This window comes from Pelodiscus sinensis, chromosome 24 (assembly GCF_049634645.1).
Source record: "Pelodiscus sinensis isolate JC-2024 chromosome 24, ASM4963464v1, whole genome shotgun sequence".
In the NCBI taxonomy this organism is placed as follows: domain Eukaryota; kingdom Metazoa; phylum Chordata; order Testudines; family Trionychidae; genus Pelodiscus; species Pelodiscus sinensis.
Genome location: NC_134734.1, coordinates 12,685,233 through 12,697,465, shown reverse-complemented (window position 1 = coordinate 12,697,465; position 12,233 = coordinate 12,685,233). Strand labels below are relative to the sequence as shown.

The following is a 12,233-nucleotide window of genomic DNA, read 5'->3' as shown; positions in this document are numbered from 1 at the left end:
AAGTGTAAGGCCCTGCCGCAGCCCTAGGAATGGGTAAGGGAGGGTGCCTGCATTGAGAGAGTTATGCTGGAACCCTAGAAACTAGGAATGTGAATGGTTAACCGGTGGAGGCTGGAGAGGCTCCCTGCCTACCATGGACTGGGTACGGCTCCAGCCCCACCGAGCCCGCCATGGGCAGGGGGCGCTCCATCTGGAAAAGCCCCTGTCCATGGTCGGGGGGGGGGGGGCTGTTTCAGCTTGTCCACAATGCACAGGTGGGCCGCTCTAGCCCAGCCAGTCTGAAGCACCCCTCCCCACTCCCCACTCCCCTTTAATTGGTTAGTCTATTAAAGATTATGTTTCATAAGTGAACCAACTAAACGGGATTTTACATCCCTACCAGGATAAGGAGGGCAAGGATGGGTGCCCCTAGTGTATGTGTAACAGAGAATTCCGTGTGGGCAGCAGGAGGGGCTGGTTAATGGTTAGCAGTGTGATGTGTGCACATAGGGGTGGATAGCAGTGGACAACGTGTGGGACATGGGGGGCTGTGCGTGTGTAGGGGCGGAAAGCAGTGGACTATGTGTGGGGGGATAGAGGGGGCTGTGCATGTGTAGGGGTGGATAGCTTTTAAGCACTGGCTTCTGCTTCCCACCTCTGCCTCTGATACAGATGCAGCAAGGGGGGAAATCTGTGTAGTCGACAAGATTAACTGATATGCCCAGCCTTATCGGTTAATTGCGTAGAAGTCTACGTGATGACACCCCTAGTTAACGGTGAGCTTTGTGTGTATGGGAGTGGTCAGCAGTGGGCTGGAGATGTGTGTAGGAAGTGGTTAGTGGTTGGCTGCGTGTACACGGGGATTTTCTGGGCATGTCAGTTGGTGGGCTGCATGTGGGAAGCGTGGTAGGCAGAGGGCTGTGTGGGGAGGCTAGCCGTGGGTCATTTGTTGGGAGTGTCAGGCTGCATGAGGGGGCTAATAGGTTGTCGGGGTGGTAGGCAGAAGGCTGTGTGGGAGTGGCAGGCAGTGGTTGTGTGCCTGTGGTGTGTGGAGTTGGGGTGGGCAGTGAGCAGGTTTGGGTGACGTATCACTGTAGTCTGGATGCTCATGTAAGGTGGGCGGGGGGCAATCTGTGCTGGGCAGGTCACTGGCTCCTTTCTCTCTCATCTGCACTTGGACATGCCCCCATGGCGCTCCGAACCCAGCCTCCAGCTGCCCGCCCCTCCCTCCCCAGCTGGCCTGCACGTACAATAGACCTGCAGTTTCTGGCTGGTGGATCTTTCCGAATTCTGCAGGGATTCGTGATCCACTGTGCAGGTGACCTCCACTTCATTGTCCTCTTTTGTGACGGGGAACGCCACGCGGCTGGTGACGGTGAACGTTTTCCCGTTGGCATCTTCCATCACCTCCAGGTCCTCACCTTTGGGGGTGGGGGGTAAAGGAACAGGCACCATCAGTGTGGAGTCTGCACAGGCCACGGTCACCCCCTCTTCTTAGGAGCATGGGAGCGACGCCACCTCACCCTCAGGGCCCATCTAGGCCATGCTAGCCAGCACCACCTGCGCCCCCAGCTCTCCTGAGCTAGCGATCGGCTTGTGCCCTTCCACCAGCTCGCCTGAACCCTGGCTCTCGGCCCCCAGAGCATGGGTCAGAGCATGCCACAGGCACCATGTGCTGGTTGCCATGGTTACCAATTTTCCTTTAGAGTCTCTGAGCACCCCCATGGTTGTGTTACAAGAGGGGGTGGCGGGGAGCACCTGACCCAGCGTCTCAGGGATGCCTCCTATCCTCATGGCCTCTCAGATTCAAACAGCCCCCCTGTTCTGGCCCTGCTGTCCCTTGGGGTCTCACCTGACCCCCAAGCAGTGTCTGAGCTATGGCCAAATCACCCGAGGGCTCGCCCCACATCTCCAATGTGCTGAGTGCTAGATCCTGGCTTAAAACTCTGGTCAGGTGCCAGCACCTTACCTTGGGCCGCACTGAGTGCTGCTGTCCCATGAGGGCGGGTCCCTCAGGGCTCCTCATTCCCCAGCTGGGCTCCGTGCCGCCTGCCCGCTCCCCCTTCTTAATGGACTCCCAATGCAGCCCAGTGCCGCAGGACTCTGTGCCGCCCGCAGCTGCCCGTGGCCATGCTGTAAAGGGGCTGTGTGTTCTCTTCTTCGGCCTGTCTGAGCTCTGCCCACTCCAGGCCCGGGGAGGGGGAGGGCAGCCCCTTCTGTGCAGGCTCAGCCCCCGAAAAAGATCTTTGCTAAGCTGCCACCCCCCTGCAGGCTGCTAAAGCCCCTGAGACTCGGCTGAGGCAGCCTCAGCTTTTTACGGAGCAGGGCCAGGTTCCCTCCTGCACTTGTGGCCCAAGCTGCCAGGTTCAGGCTCTGACGCTGCTACCGCAGCGCTGGGCTCCCAGGGTGCCTTGTAGCCAGCACCTACCCTGCAGCTCCTTGTTGCCTTTCTTCCAGCGGAGCTGAGCAGCTGGCTTGCTGCCGGAGGATCTGCATGTCAGCCGGGCCATCTCTGTCTCTCGGATGGGCAGCTCGTAGCCAAAGATCTGAGGGTTCTGGGGGACTCCTGGGGGGAGAGGGAAAGAAACAGAGCTTGTCTCATCCCTCTGCACTCGAGCTGCCCTCCTGATGGCTCCCGAGCATGGGCAGGCACAGGCCCAGACACAGAGAAAAGGGCAGGCAGACGGACACACACAGGAGGGCACATGGATGCACATGCATAAAAATGGACAGACAGAGGGCCATACGCAGACACACAAACAAGCAGGGGCAGACACAAACACACGGACACATAGACAGATGCACAAACAGACAGACACAGACACACAGACACACGGGCAGGTGCAGATGCACAAGCATACAGAGGAGTCCTCACACCCAATTCCAGAGACACACAGGCACACGTAGACTGAGACACATGCACAGACAAATGGACACACAGATGGACACATGGATATGCCCAGACACACAAGCATGCAGATGTACACACGGACACATGGGCACACACAGACACATGGGCACACAGGGGTGTCCACTCGCCCAGTCACAGAGACACACATGGATGCACAGCCTCATAGACAACAGACAGACAGACAAAGACACACGGACATGCCCAGACACATGGGCACATTCAGACATGTAGACACACTGACACACAAACATGCAGACACACACAGACATGCCCAGATAAGTGGACATGCAGATGTACAGAGGGACACGTGGACACACACGCAGGCCCACAGGAGTGTCCACGCCCAGCCACAGAGACACACAGGTACAGGCCGACCCACAGACACACTCGAACACAAGCAGACACATGCAGGTGCACGGACACCGCAAGATGCACAAACATGCAGCTGCGCACACAAACACACAGACAAACACAGACACACCCAGACATGCAGACGCCCAGACGGACACATGGACACACACGAGCACACAGGAGCGGCCGCGTGGCCAGTCACAGAGACACAGGCACAGACAGACTCACAGACACATACACAGACAGACTGACAGGGGTGTCTGTCTGCCCAGCCACTGAGACATGCAGAGAGGCTTGGCCTCGTGGCCATGCCCAGACCTGGAGCCCCAGCTGGCTGTGAAGTGGGTGCAGGTGGCTCCGACTTGGGCTGGGAGGAGACTCCAGGCCCTGCAGCTTGCAAGGGAGCCCAGGACAGTCCCAGGGGCCGTTACCAGGGCCCTTGCCCCTCAGTGACAGGGGGGGACCCCACCTGTCTGGCACCAGGAGCTGCGGAGAAGGGTGTTGGGCTGCTGCCAGGCCAGGCTCACGCTCACTGGGCCCTGGGCCCCCACCCAGCCCCAGCGTGTCCCGAGCCCTCACCTAGCACTGTGACGAGGGCCTTGGCTGTCCGCACAGGCATGGTGAAGATGGAGCAGGTGTACTCGCCCTCGTCCGCCAGCACCACGTTGCTGATGCTGATGGTCAGCTCGTTGGGTGTGGACTTCACCAGCTGGATCCTGTTATCCCGGAGCGCTGGGGCCAGAGCAAGAGGAGTTAGCGATGCCCTCCCCTTCTGCCTCATGGGGCACTGCTCCCCCTCCCCTTCTGCCTCGTGGGGCACTGCTCCCCCTCCCCTTCTGCCTCGTGGGGCACTGCTCCCCCTCCCCCTGCCTTGTGGGGCACTTCTTCCCCTCCCCCTCCCTGGTGGGGCACTGCTTCCCCTTCCCCCACCTCGTAGTGACTACTTCCCCTTCCCCTGATTCATGGGGCTCTCTCCCCCCCTTTTGGGTTATGGCTCCCTCTCACCCCTCCTCTCTGACCCTGTTCCCCTCCCACCAGGCTAACTGAGGCCCGGGGAGAGGAAAGCAGGGGCCCTCCAGGCCCATGTGGGGTTTCCCCGGGTGGTACCTCGTTTCTCCCCAAAGTAGAGGGTCTGCTGGGCAGGGTTGGACCATTGCAGTGAGGAGTCGTCGGGATCCTCCACCTTGCACTTCAGCACCACGGTGCCACCCACCGCCACCGTCTCATCGGATGTCGTGGGCTGGCTCTCTGGGGACAAACCGTGAGGCGTCAGCTTGGGCTGATCCTCCTGCTGCAGGCCCCACCATGGGCTGGGCAATACCTCTGCCCCAGAACCCCGGGCTCCTGCCCTGTATGCCTGGGCCCGGCCCCCTCCCCGTGTGTGCTTGGATGAACGTGGCCAGATGGGGGAGGGATCCTGGCCTCCGGATGACCCTCAGCATGTCCCTGCCTGGGCCTGGAGAGGCACATTCCAGACAGCCCAGTCCCTGGGGTCACGGCCCCAAGTTCTCATCTCATCCCGCCTCTGCTCTTTTGCCTGGCGGGAGCCGAAAGCCCCTGGCCAGCAGCCCCAGCACGCAGCCTGGGCTGTAAGCACTCCACTCCCACGGGCTGCACAAAGAGCCTTTTTCCTCTTGTGCCTGGCTCACGCTCCCGCCCACCCCCGGCTAGCAGCTGCCGGGTGCTTTTCCAGGGCACATGCCCACAGCGGGACAGGTCATGTGGACTGGGTGCGGAGTCAGCACTAGGCCGGTCATTCACCCCTCCCTCTCGGGCTCACTGGCCTCATCCGCATGGAGCAGATCCCGATTAATAGCTGTGGCCTTTCCACAGGTCTTCTGCCTGTGAGGCACCCTGCACCCAGCACGAAGGTCAGAACTGGTGAGGGCAACTGGGACTTCAGCTCATGAGCCCACCAGGCACAGGCTGGTGCAGTGCGAATCCTCCACCTGCCAGGGACAGCCTGCTACACTGCAAATCCTGGACCTGCCAGAGACAGCTTGGTGCAGTATGAATCCCCACCCACCAGGGACAGCCTGGTGCAGTGCAAATCCCCCACCTGCCAGGGACAGCCCGGTGCAGTGCGAATCCCCACCCACGAGGGACAGCCTGGTGCAGTGTGAATCTCCACCCACGAGAGACAGCCTGGTGCAGTGTGAATCCCCACCCACGAAGGACAGCCTGGTGCAGTGTGAATCCCCACCCACGAGGGACAGCCTGGTGCAGTGTGAATCCCCACCCACGAGGGACAGCCTGGTGCAGTGTGAATCCCCACCCACGAGAGACAGCCTGGTGCAGTGTGAATCCCCACCCACGAGGGACAGCCTGGTGCAGTGTGAATCCCCACCCACGAGGGACAGCCTGGTGCAGTGTGAATCCCCACCCACGAGAGACAGCCTGGTGCAGTGTGAATCCCCACCCACGAGGGACAGCCTGGTGCAGTGTGAATCCCCACCCACGAGGGACATCCTGGTGCAGTGTGAATCCCCACCCACGAGAGACAGCCTGGTACAGTGTGAATCCCCACCCACGAGAGACAGCCTGGTACAGTGTGAATCCCCACCCACGAGGGACAGCCTGGTGCAGTGTGAATCCCCACCCACGAGGGACAGCCTGGTGCAGTGTGAATCCCCACCCACGAGAGACAGCCTGGTGCAGTGTGAATCCCCACCCACGAGAGACAACCTGGTACAGTGTGAATCCCCACCCACGAGGGACAGCCTGGTGCAGTGTGAATCCCCACCCACGAGGGACAACCTGGTGCAGTGAAAATCCCCCACCTGCCAGGGACAGCCTGGTGCAGTGTGAATCCCCCACCCAGGGTGGAGAGCCTGGACCATCTGGATTTGTCCCTCACTCTGGGCAGGACAGACGGATGCAATGAACTTAATCAGCTCAAGTGGTGGGCATGGCTCCAGCCACGCAGGAGGAGGTAGGGGGAAAGACTGGCTCAGCCCACAGGGCTTCAGGAGGCCCTGGGAGAATGTCTGATGCATCAGGGCAAATGGCCCCTTTTGGGTGATGGGCAAAGACATGCCAGCCCAAAGCTCAGGGAAAGGAGGACAATGGGGGATGGCCGAGGCTGCCCACCATGTTCTCTCTCCCCACAGGTACCAGGTGGGGGCAGGACGCTGGTGTAGGCTGAATACCTAGGGAGGAACTTCCTGCTCCAGGCCTGTGTCTCCCCTGCCCTCTCAGGGTGCCTGGGTCCCCTGGCTGCCTTGGCCCAGCGCCCAGCTGGCTTCAGCAAGCCCAGCAGTTCTGGAGGCTGCTGCAGGGAGCAGAGCCAGCAGCCAGCTCAGCAGCCAGCTGGGGCATTCTCCAGGCTTGTGACCGTGCTGACTGCGCAGAGGGTCCCACGCAGCGCTGTGCAGAGCAGGCCCTCGGCAGTGACCCATGCTGGGCAGGGAGCCGGGCGCTGCCTCTGCCCCTGTGGCAAAGCGCCCTGCTGCCAGGAGTGCAGGCTGGAGCACACGGGGCGCGTCAGATGCCGCTTCCTTCGCCTGCGGCGGTTACAGCCCAGGGTCTGTGTGAAAGCACTTAAGATGGGTGAGCATAAGGGGGGTGCGTGAGCACACATGTAAAGTGTGTCTGCACACATGTATGTATGTTTGTGCACAGATCTGTGTTTTGTAGAGTGGGGGGGGTGTATCAGAGTCCGTTAGGGACTGGGTGAAAATTTGCTCCGGGTTGAGTTAAAACCCCTTTGAAATGGGTGTGAATGAACACCTCCCTTAATATAAGCCTCTCATAGAGCTGGAAGGGACCTTGACAGGTCATTGAGTCCAGTCCCCTGCCCTGACAGATTTTGCTGCAGATTCCTAAATGGCCCCCTCAAGGATTGAGCTCACAGCCCTGGGTTTAGCAGGCCAATGCTCAAACCACTAAGCTATTCCCCCAGTTAATTAACGGTCAGGAGGTGTTGGCTGGGCTCCCCGGCCCGGAGATGGCGGATGGACAGGAGTTTGGACTGAGTGGGCCGAGGTCCAGGTTTGGCTGAGTGGTGAGTAGGGTTGCCAGGTGTCCGGTATTCAACCAGACAGTCCAGTTTTGGGGCCCTCTGTCCGGTAAAAATTTCAGAAAATACCAGACATGTGCAATGTCCGGTATTTTCTGGTTTTCCGGCTGGGCGCCCGATGGAAGCCTGGCAGGGGCGGGGGAGTGGCTGGGAGGTGGGGCGCGATCGGCACTCGGAGCCTCTGGTTGCGTCTGATGTAGGAGTGACGCCGTGGGGAGGAGGAGAAGCCCTGTCCGTGCTCCTGAGCGCTGTGCAAGCACGTTGTGGAGCCTTAGCCGGACTCGCTCGTGCTTTGCCAGGACCGTGTATGGGACAGGCAGCACCCTGGGATCTGCATGTGTCCAGGTCAGTCCTGCTCTCCACTGGCCAATTTTCTCTCCTCCCTGCTCCCCCCCTGGCCAGTCCCACTCCCCCCAACCAGCCCTGCTTCCTGCTGGACAGTTCTCCTCCTCCCCATCTCGCCCAGACAGCCCCACTGCCCCCGACCCCGCCACTCTGCCAGCCCTGCTTCCCGTCCTGTCCCCTGCCCTCCCGGCCAGCCCCTTCCTCCCCCATCAAGTGTGACTGGTATTTTTTCTGAAGCTACCTGGTAACCCTAGTAGTGAGAGAGAGAGAGAGAGAGAGAGTGTGTGTGTGTGTGCGCGAGCACACACACAAACTGATAACAGACAGATATGGGACAGAGGGAGAGGCAGTGGCAAAAAGCAAGGGAGCCACGCAGCAGCCAGGGAGCAGCGACACTGCAGCAAACAGCAGATATATCTACACTGCAGTTAAAAACCTGCCACCGGCCTGTGCCGGCTGACTCGGGCTCACAGTGCTTGGGCTCGGGGGCTGTTTAACTGCAGTGTAGACTTCCAGGCTGGGGCCTGGGCTGCAAGGTGGGAGGGTCTCAGAGTTCAGGCTGCAGCCCTGAACCCCCCCCCCCATTAAACAGCCCCTTTGCCAGAGCCTCACAAGGCGGAGTCACCTTGCACAGCCCAGCAGAGGGTGTCTCACTGCGGGGTAGACATGCCCGGACTGACCCTGGAAAAAGCAAGAGGGGGAACTTTGGGGGCTGTTGGTGAGAGAGGCTTGAAGCTCCTCCCCACTTTTCGATCCCTTCTGCCTTCAGACTACAGCATTTTTTTACATTCTTTGAAATAAACAAACCTGCCCCACGGAAATCGCTGTCGCCAATTTCTGCTCCCGGCTGGACCAGCCCCAGGGACCCAAACTTCGACTAGCCCTGCAGGTCCGAAAGGAGCAACAGCTCGTGTCAGTGCGTGGGTGTGTCCGCACACATGGATGTGCATGTGCACGCTGGGAAGTGTCTGGAAATGGCTCGACACACTCCGGGATGACCCTGGCGAGAGGAGGCTGCTGGCTGGGCAGGGCAGGCTGGGGGTGATATATGTGAAAAGGGGACAAGAAGGGCAGGAGAAGGCAGGGGATTGGAGTGCCTGCCTGGTGGAGATCCCGGCAGGGGGGAACCCCAAGCCTTGTGGGCCGGATCAAGGTGAGCTAGGCCATAGGCTCAATCCCCTGGTCTATAGGGTACTAAGGTACTAAGATAAACAGTAGCAGAGAATGACCAGAGGGCTCCAGGCAGTTTTGGGAAGACCCACAGCTGCTTGGCTAAAGCTAAACAAACCAACATGTAACTTCACTGTAATGACTATCACACAGCTAGGAAAGAATTTCACACAGTCATGAGTCCAGGCAGACCATAGCTCAGTGAAGCCTATCATTAACAGGTGTGCCCCAGAAGACAAGGATGGGTCAGAACTTCCTTGGAAGGGGGACCATAAGAAAACGTGTGCCAAACTTAGCGGCCCAAGCCTGCAACCTGAAAGCCTGTGCAGAGATGTTCAATGGGCAGGGGATGCAAAATAACTAAAATCGATGTAATAACTCCCGAAATAACAAAATGGAAATTAGTGTGCCCTTACTATGGGGAAGCCTCAAAATTAGTCTGAGGCAGGCTCCATTAATGTTGGGCGCACTATCTCAAATTCAGAGTTCCAGGAAACCTTGGGGAGTAATTAGTTTGAATTACTGTGGGGAGTAGTTATTTTGAAATAGCAGCATTGGAGTGTCCACACTGCTACTATTACTTGAGGAAAGCAGGAGTACAGATTTTGAAATAAGCGGCCTGTTATTTTGAAATAATGGGCTTGGTAGTGTGGACGTGCTGCTTATAAATTTGACCTAACGGAGGTTGTTTTGAAATAAAGCCCTGGCATAGACCTGGATTAAGGTGGCACAGGACTGCTCATTGTTTTCAGACACAGACGAACATGGTTACCCCTCTGGGACCAATTAAAAGGACCAGTCAAAAGCCTGAAAAGCCTGCAAGCTGCATGGAAACTATTCTAAACCAAATAACTTTTAAAAAGTAAAAGGGACCCCAAAAATACCACTGTGGCTAGAGTAAATCATAGAATCATAGAATAATAGGACTGGAAGGGACCTCAAGAGGTCATCGAGTCCAGCCCCCTGCCCTCAAGGCAGGACCAAGCTCCGTCTACACCATCCCTGACAGATGTCTATCTAACCTGTTCTTAAATATCTCCAGAGAGGGAGATTCCACCACCTCCCTTGGCAATTTATTCCAATATTTGACCACCCTGACAGTTAGGAATTTTTTCCTAATGTCCAATCTAAACCTCCCCTGCTGCACTTTAAGCCCATTACTCCTTGTCCTGTCCTCAGAAACCAAGAGGAACAAATTTTCTCCTTCCTCCTTGTGACACCCTTTTAGATATTTGAAAACCGCTATCATGTCCCCCCTTCATCTTCTTTTTTCCAAACTAAACAAGCCCAGTTCATGAAGCCTGGCTTCATAGGTCATGTTCTCTAGACCTTTAATCATTCTTGTCGTTCTTCTCTGTACCCTTTCCAATTTCTCCACATCTTTCTTGAAATGTGGCGCCCAGAACTGGACACAGTACTCCAGCTGAGGCCTAACTAGTGCAGAGTAGAGCGGCAGAATGACTTCACGAGTTTTGCTTACAACACACCTGTTGATACAACCTAGAATCATATTTGCTTTTTTTGCAACAGCATCACACTGTTGACTCATATTCAACTTGTGGTCCACTATGACCCCTAGATCCCTTTCTGCCATGCTCCTTCCTAGACAGTCGCTTCCCATCTTGTATGTATGGAACTGATTGTTCCTTCCTAAGTGGAGCACTTTGCATTTCTCTTTATTAAACCTCATCCTGTTTACCTCTGACCATTTCTCTAACTTGCTAAGGTCATTTTGAATTATGTCCCTATCCTCCAAAGAAGTCACAACCCCACCCAGTTTGGTATCATCTGCAAACTTAATAAGCGTACTCTCTATCCCAATATCTATATCATTGATGAAGATATTGAACAGTACGGGTCCCAAAACAGACCCTTGAGGAACTCCACTTGTTATCCCTTTCCAGCAGGATTTAGAACCGTTAACAACAACTCTCTGACTACGGTTATCCAGCCAATTATGCACCCACCTTATCGTGGCCCTATCTAAGTTATATTTGCCTAGTTTATCAATAAGAATATCATGCGAGACCGTATCAAATGCCTTACTAAAGTCTAGGTATATGACATCCACCGCTTCTCCCTTATCCACAAGGCTCGTTATCTTATCAAAGAAAGCTATCAGATTAGTTTGGCATGACTTGTTCTTCACAAACCCATGCTGGCTATTCCCTATCACCTTATTACCTTCCAAGTGTTTGCATAGGATTTCCTTAATTACCTGCTCCATTATCTTCCCTGGGAGAGACGTTAAACTGACCGGTCTATAGTTTCCTGGGTTGTTCTTATTCCCCTTTTTATAGATGGGCACAATATTTGCCCTTTTCCAGTCTTCTGGAATCTCCCCTGTCTGCCATGATTTTTCAAAGATCATAGCTAAAGGCTCAGATACCTCCTCTATCAGCTCCTTGAGTATCCTGGGATGCATTTCATCAGGACCTGGTGACTTGCTGACATCTAACTTTCCTAAGTGACTTTTAACTTGTTCTTTGTGTATCCTATCTTCTAAACTTACCCTCTCTCTGCTTGTATTCACTACGTTAGGCACACCTCCAGACTTCTCGGTGAAGACCGAAACAAAGAAGTCATTGAGCATCTCCGCCATTTCCAAGTTTCCTGTTACTGCTTCTCCCTCCTCACTAAGCAGTGGGCCTACCCTGTCCTTGGTCTTCCTCTTGCTTTTAATGTATTTATACATTAGAGGTGATTAGAAGCAAAAAGGCATCATTTGAAACTGGAAGTCAAATCCTAAAGAAGAAAACAGAAAGGAGAATAAACTCTGGCAAGTCAAGCAAAAAAGTATAATCAAGGTGGCCTAGAAAGAAACTGAAGTACAACTGGTAAAAGACACTAAAACTAACAGCCAGAATTGTATTCAGTACAGCAGAAGCAGGAAGCCTGCCAACCAGCGTAGCCACTAGACAGTCAAGCAACCAAAGGAGCACTCAGGGAAGACTAGTCCATTGCACAGAAGCTAAATGAATTCTTGGCATCAGTCTTCACTGCAGAGGATCTGGGGGAAATCGCCACACACCAACGCCCTTTTCTTTAGGTTCAAATCTGAAGAGCCATCCCAGATTGAGATATCAGTAGAAGAGGTTTTGGAACAAACTGATAAATTAAACAGTAAGAAGTCACCTGGACCAGCCGCATTCACTCAAGGCTTCTGAAGGAATTAAAATATGAAACTTGAAGAATACTAACTGGGATGTACAGTCTATAGCTTATGTTTGCCTCTGTACCAGATGACCGATATTTTTTAAAGGCTCCACAGGTGATCCTGGCAATTATTGGTTGGCAAGCACCATTTCAGCACCGTGCAAATGGTGAGAACTATAGAAGAAAAAAGTCTTATTGGTCACATAAATGAATATGGTGTGTTAGGGAAGAGTCAAGAGGGCATTTGTAACAGGAAATCATCCCTTAGCTGTTTATCAGAATTATTTAAGGGGGTGGGTTAAC

General features: G+C 55.3%; 1 protein-coding gene across 5 annotated transcripts in view; it reads right to left on the bottom strand.

Annotated features, from left to right (window-relative positions):
- CADM3 (cell adhesion molecule 3) overlaps nucleotides 1-12,233 on the bottom strand; it is a 125,737-nt gene that overhangs the window by 31,287 nt on the left and 82,217 nt on the right. For all 5 annotated transcript variants that reach the window (XM_075907116.1, XM_075907118.1, XM_075907115.1 and 2 more), the window contains 4 exons: nucleotides 4,349-4,489; nucleotides 3,821-3,973; nucleotides 2,408-2,545; nucleotides 1,230-1,400 (listed from right to left, as the gene is read on the bottom strand). In XM_075907116.1, coding sequence (XP_075763231.1) covers nucleotides 1,230-1,400; nucleotides 2,408-2,545; nucleotides 3,821-3,973; nucleotides 4,349-4,489 — 603 coding nt within the window. The remainder of the gene's footprint in view (nucleotides 1-1,229; nucleotides 1,401-2,407; nucleotides 2,546-3,820; nucleotides 3,974-4,348; nucleotides 4,490-12,233) is intronic.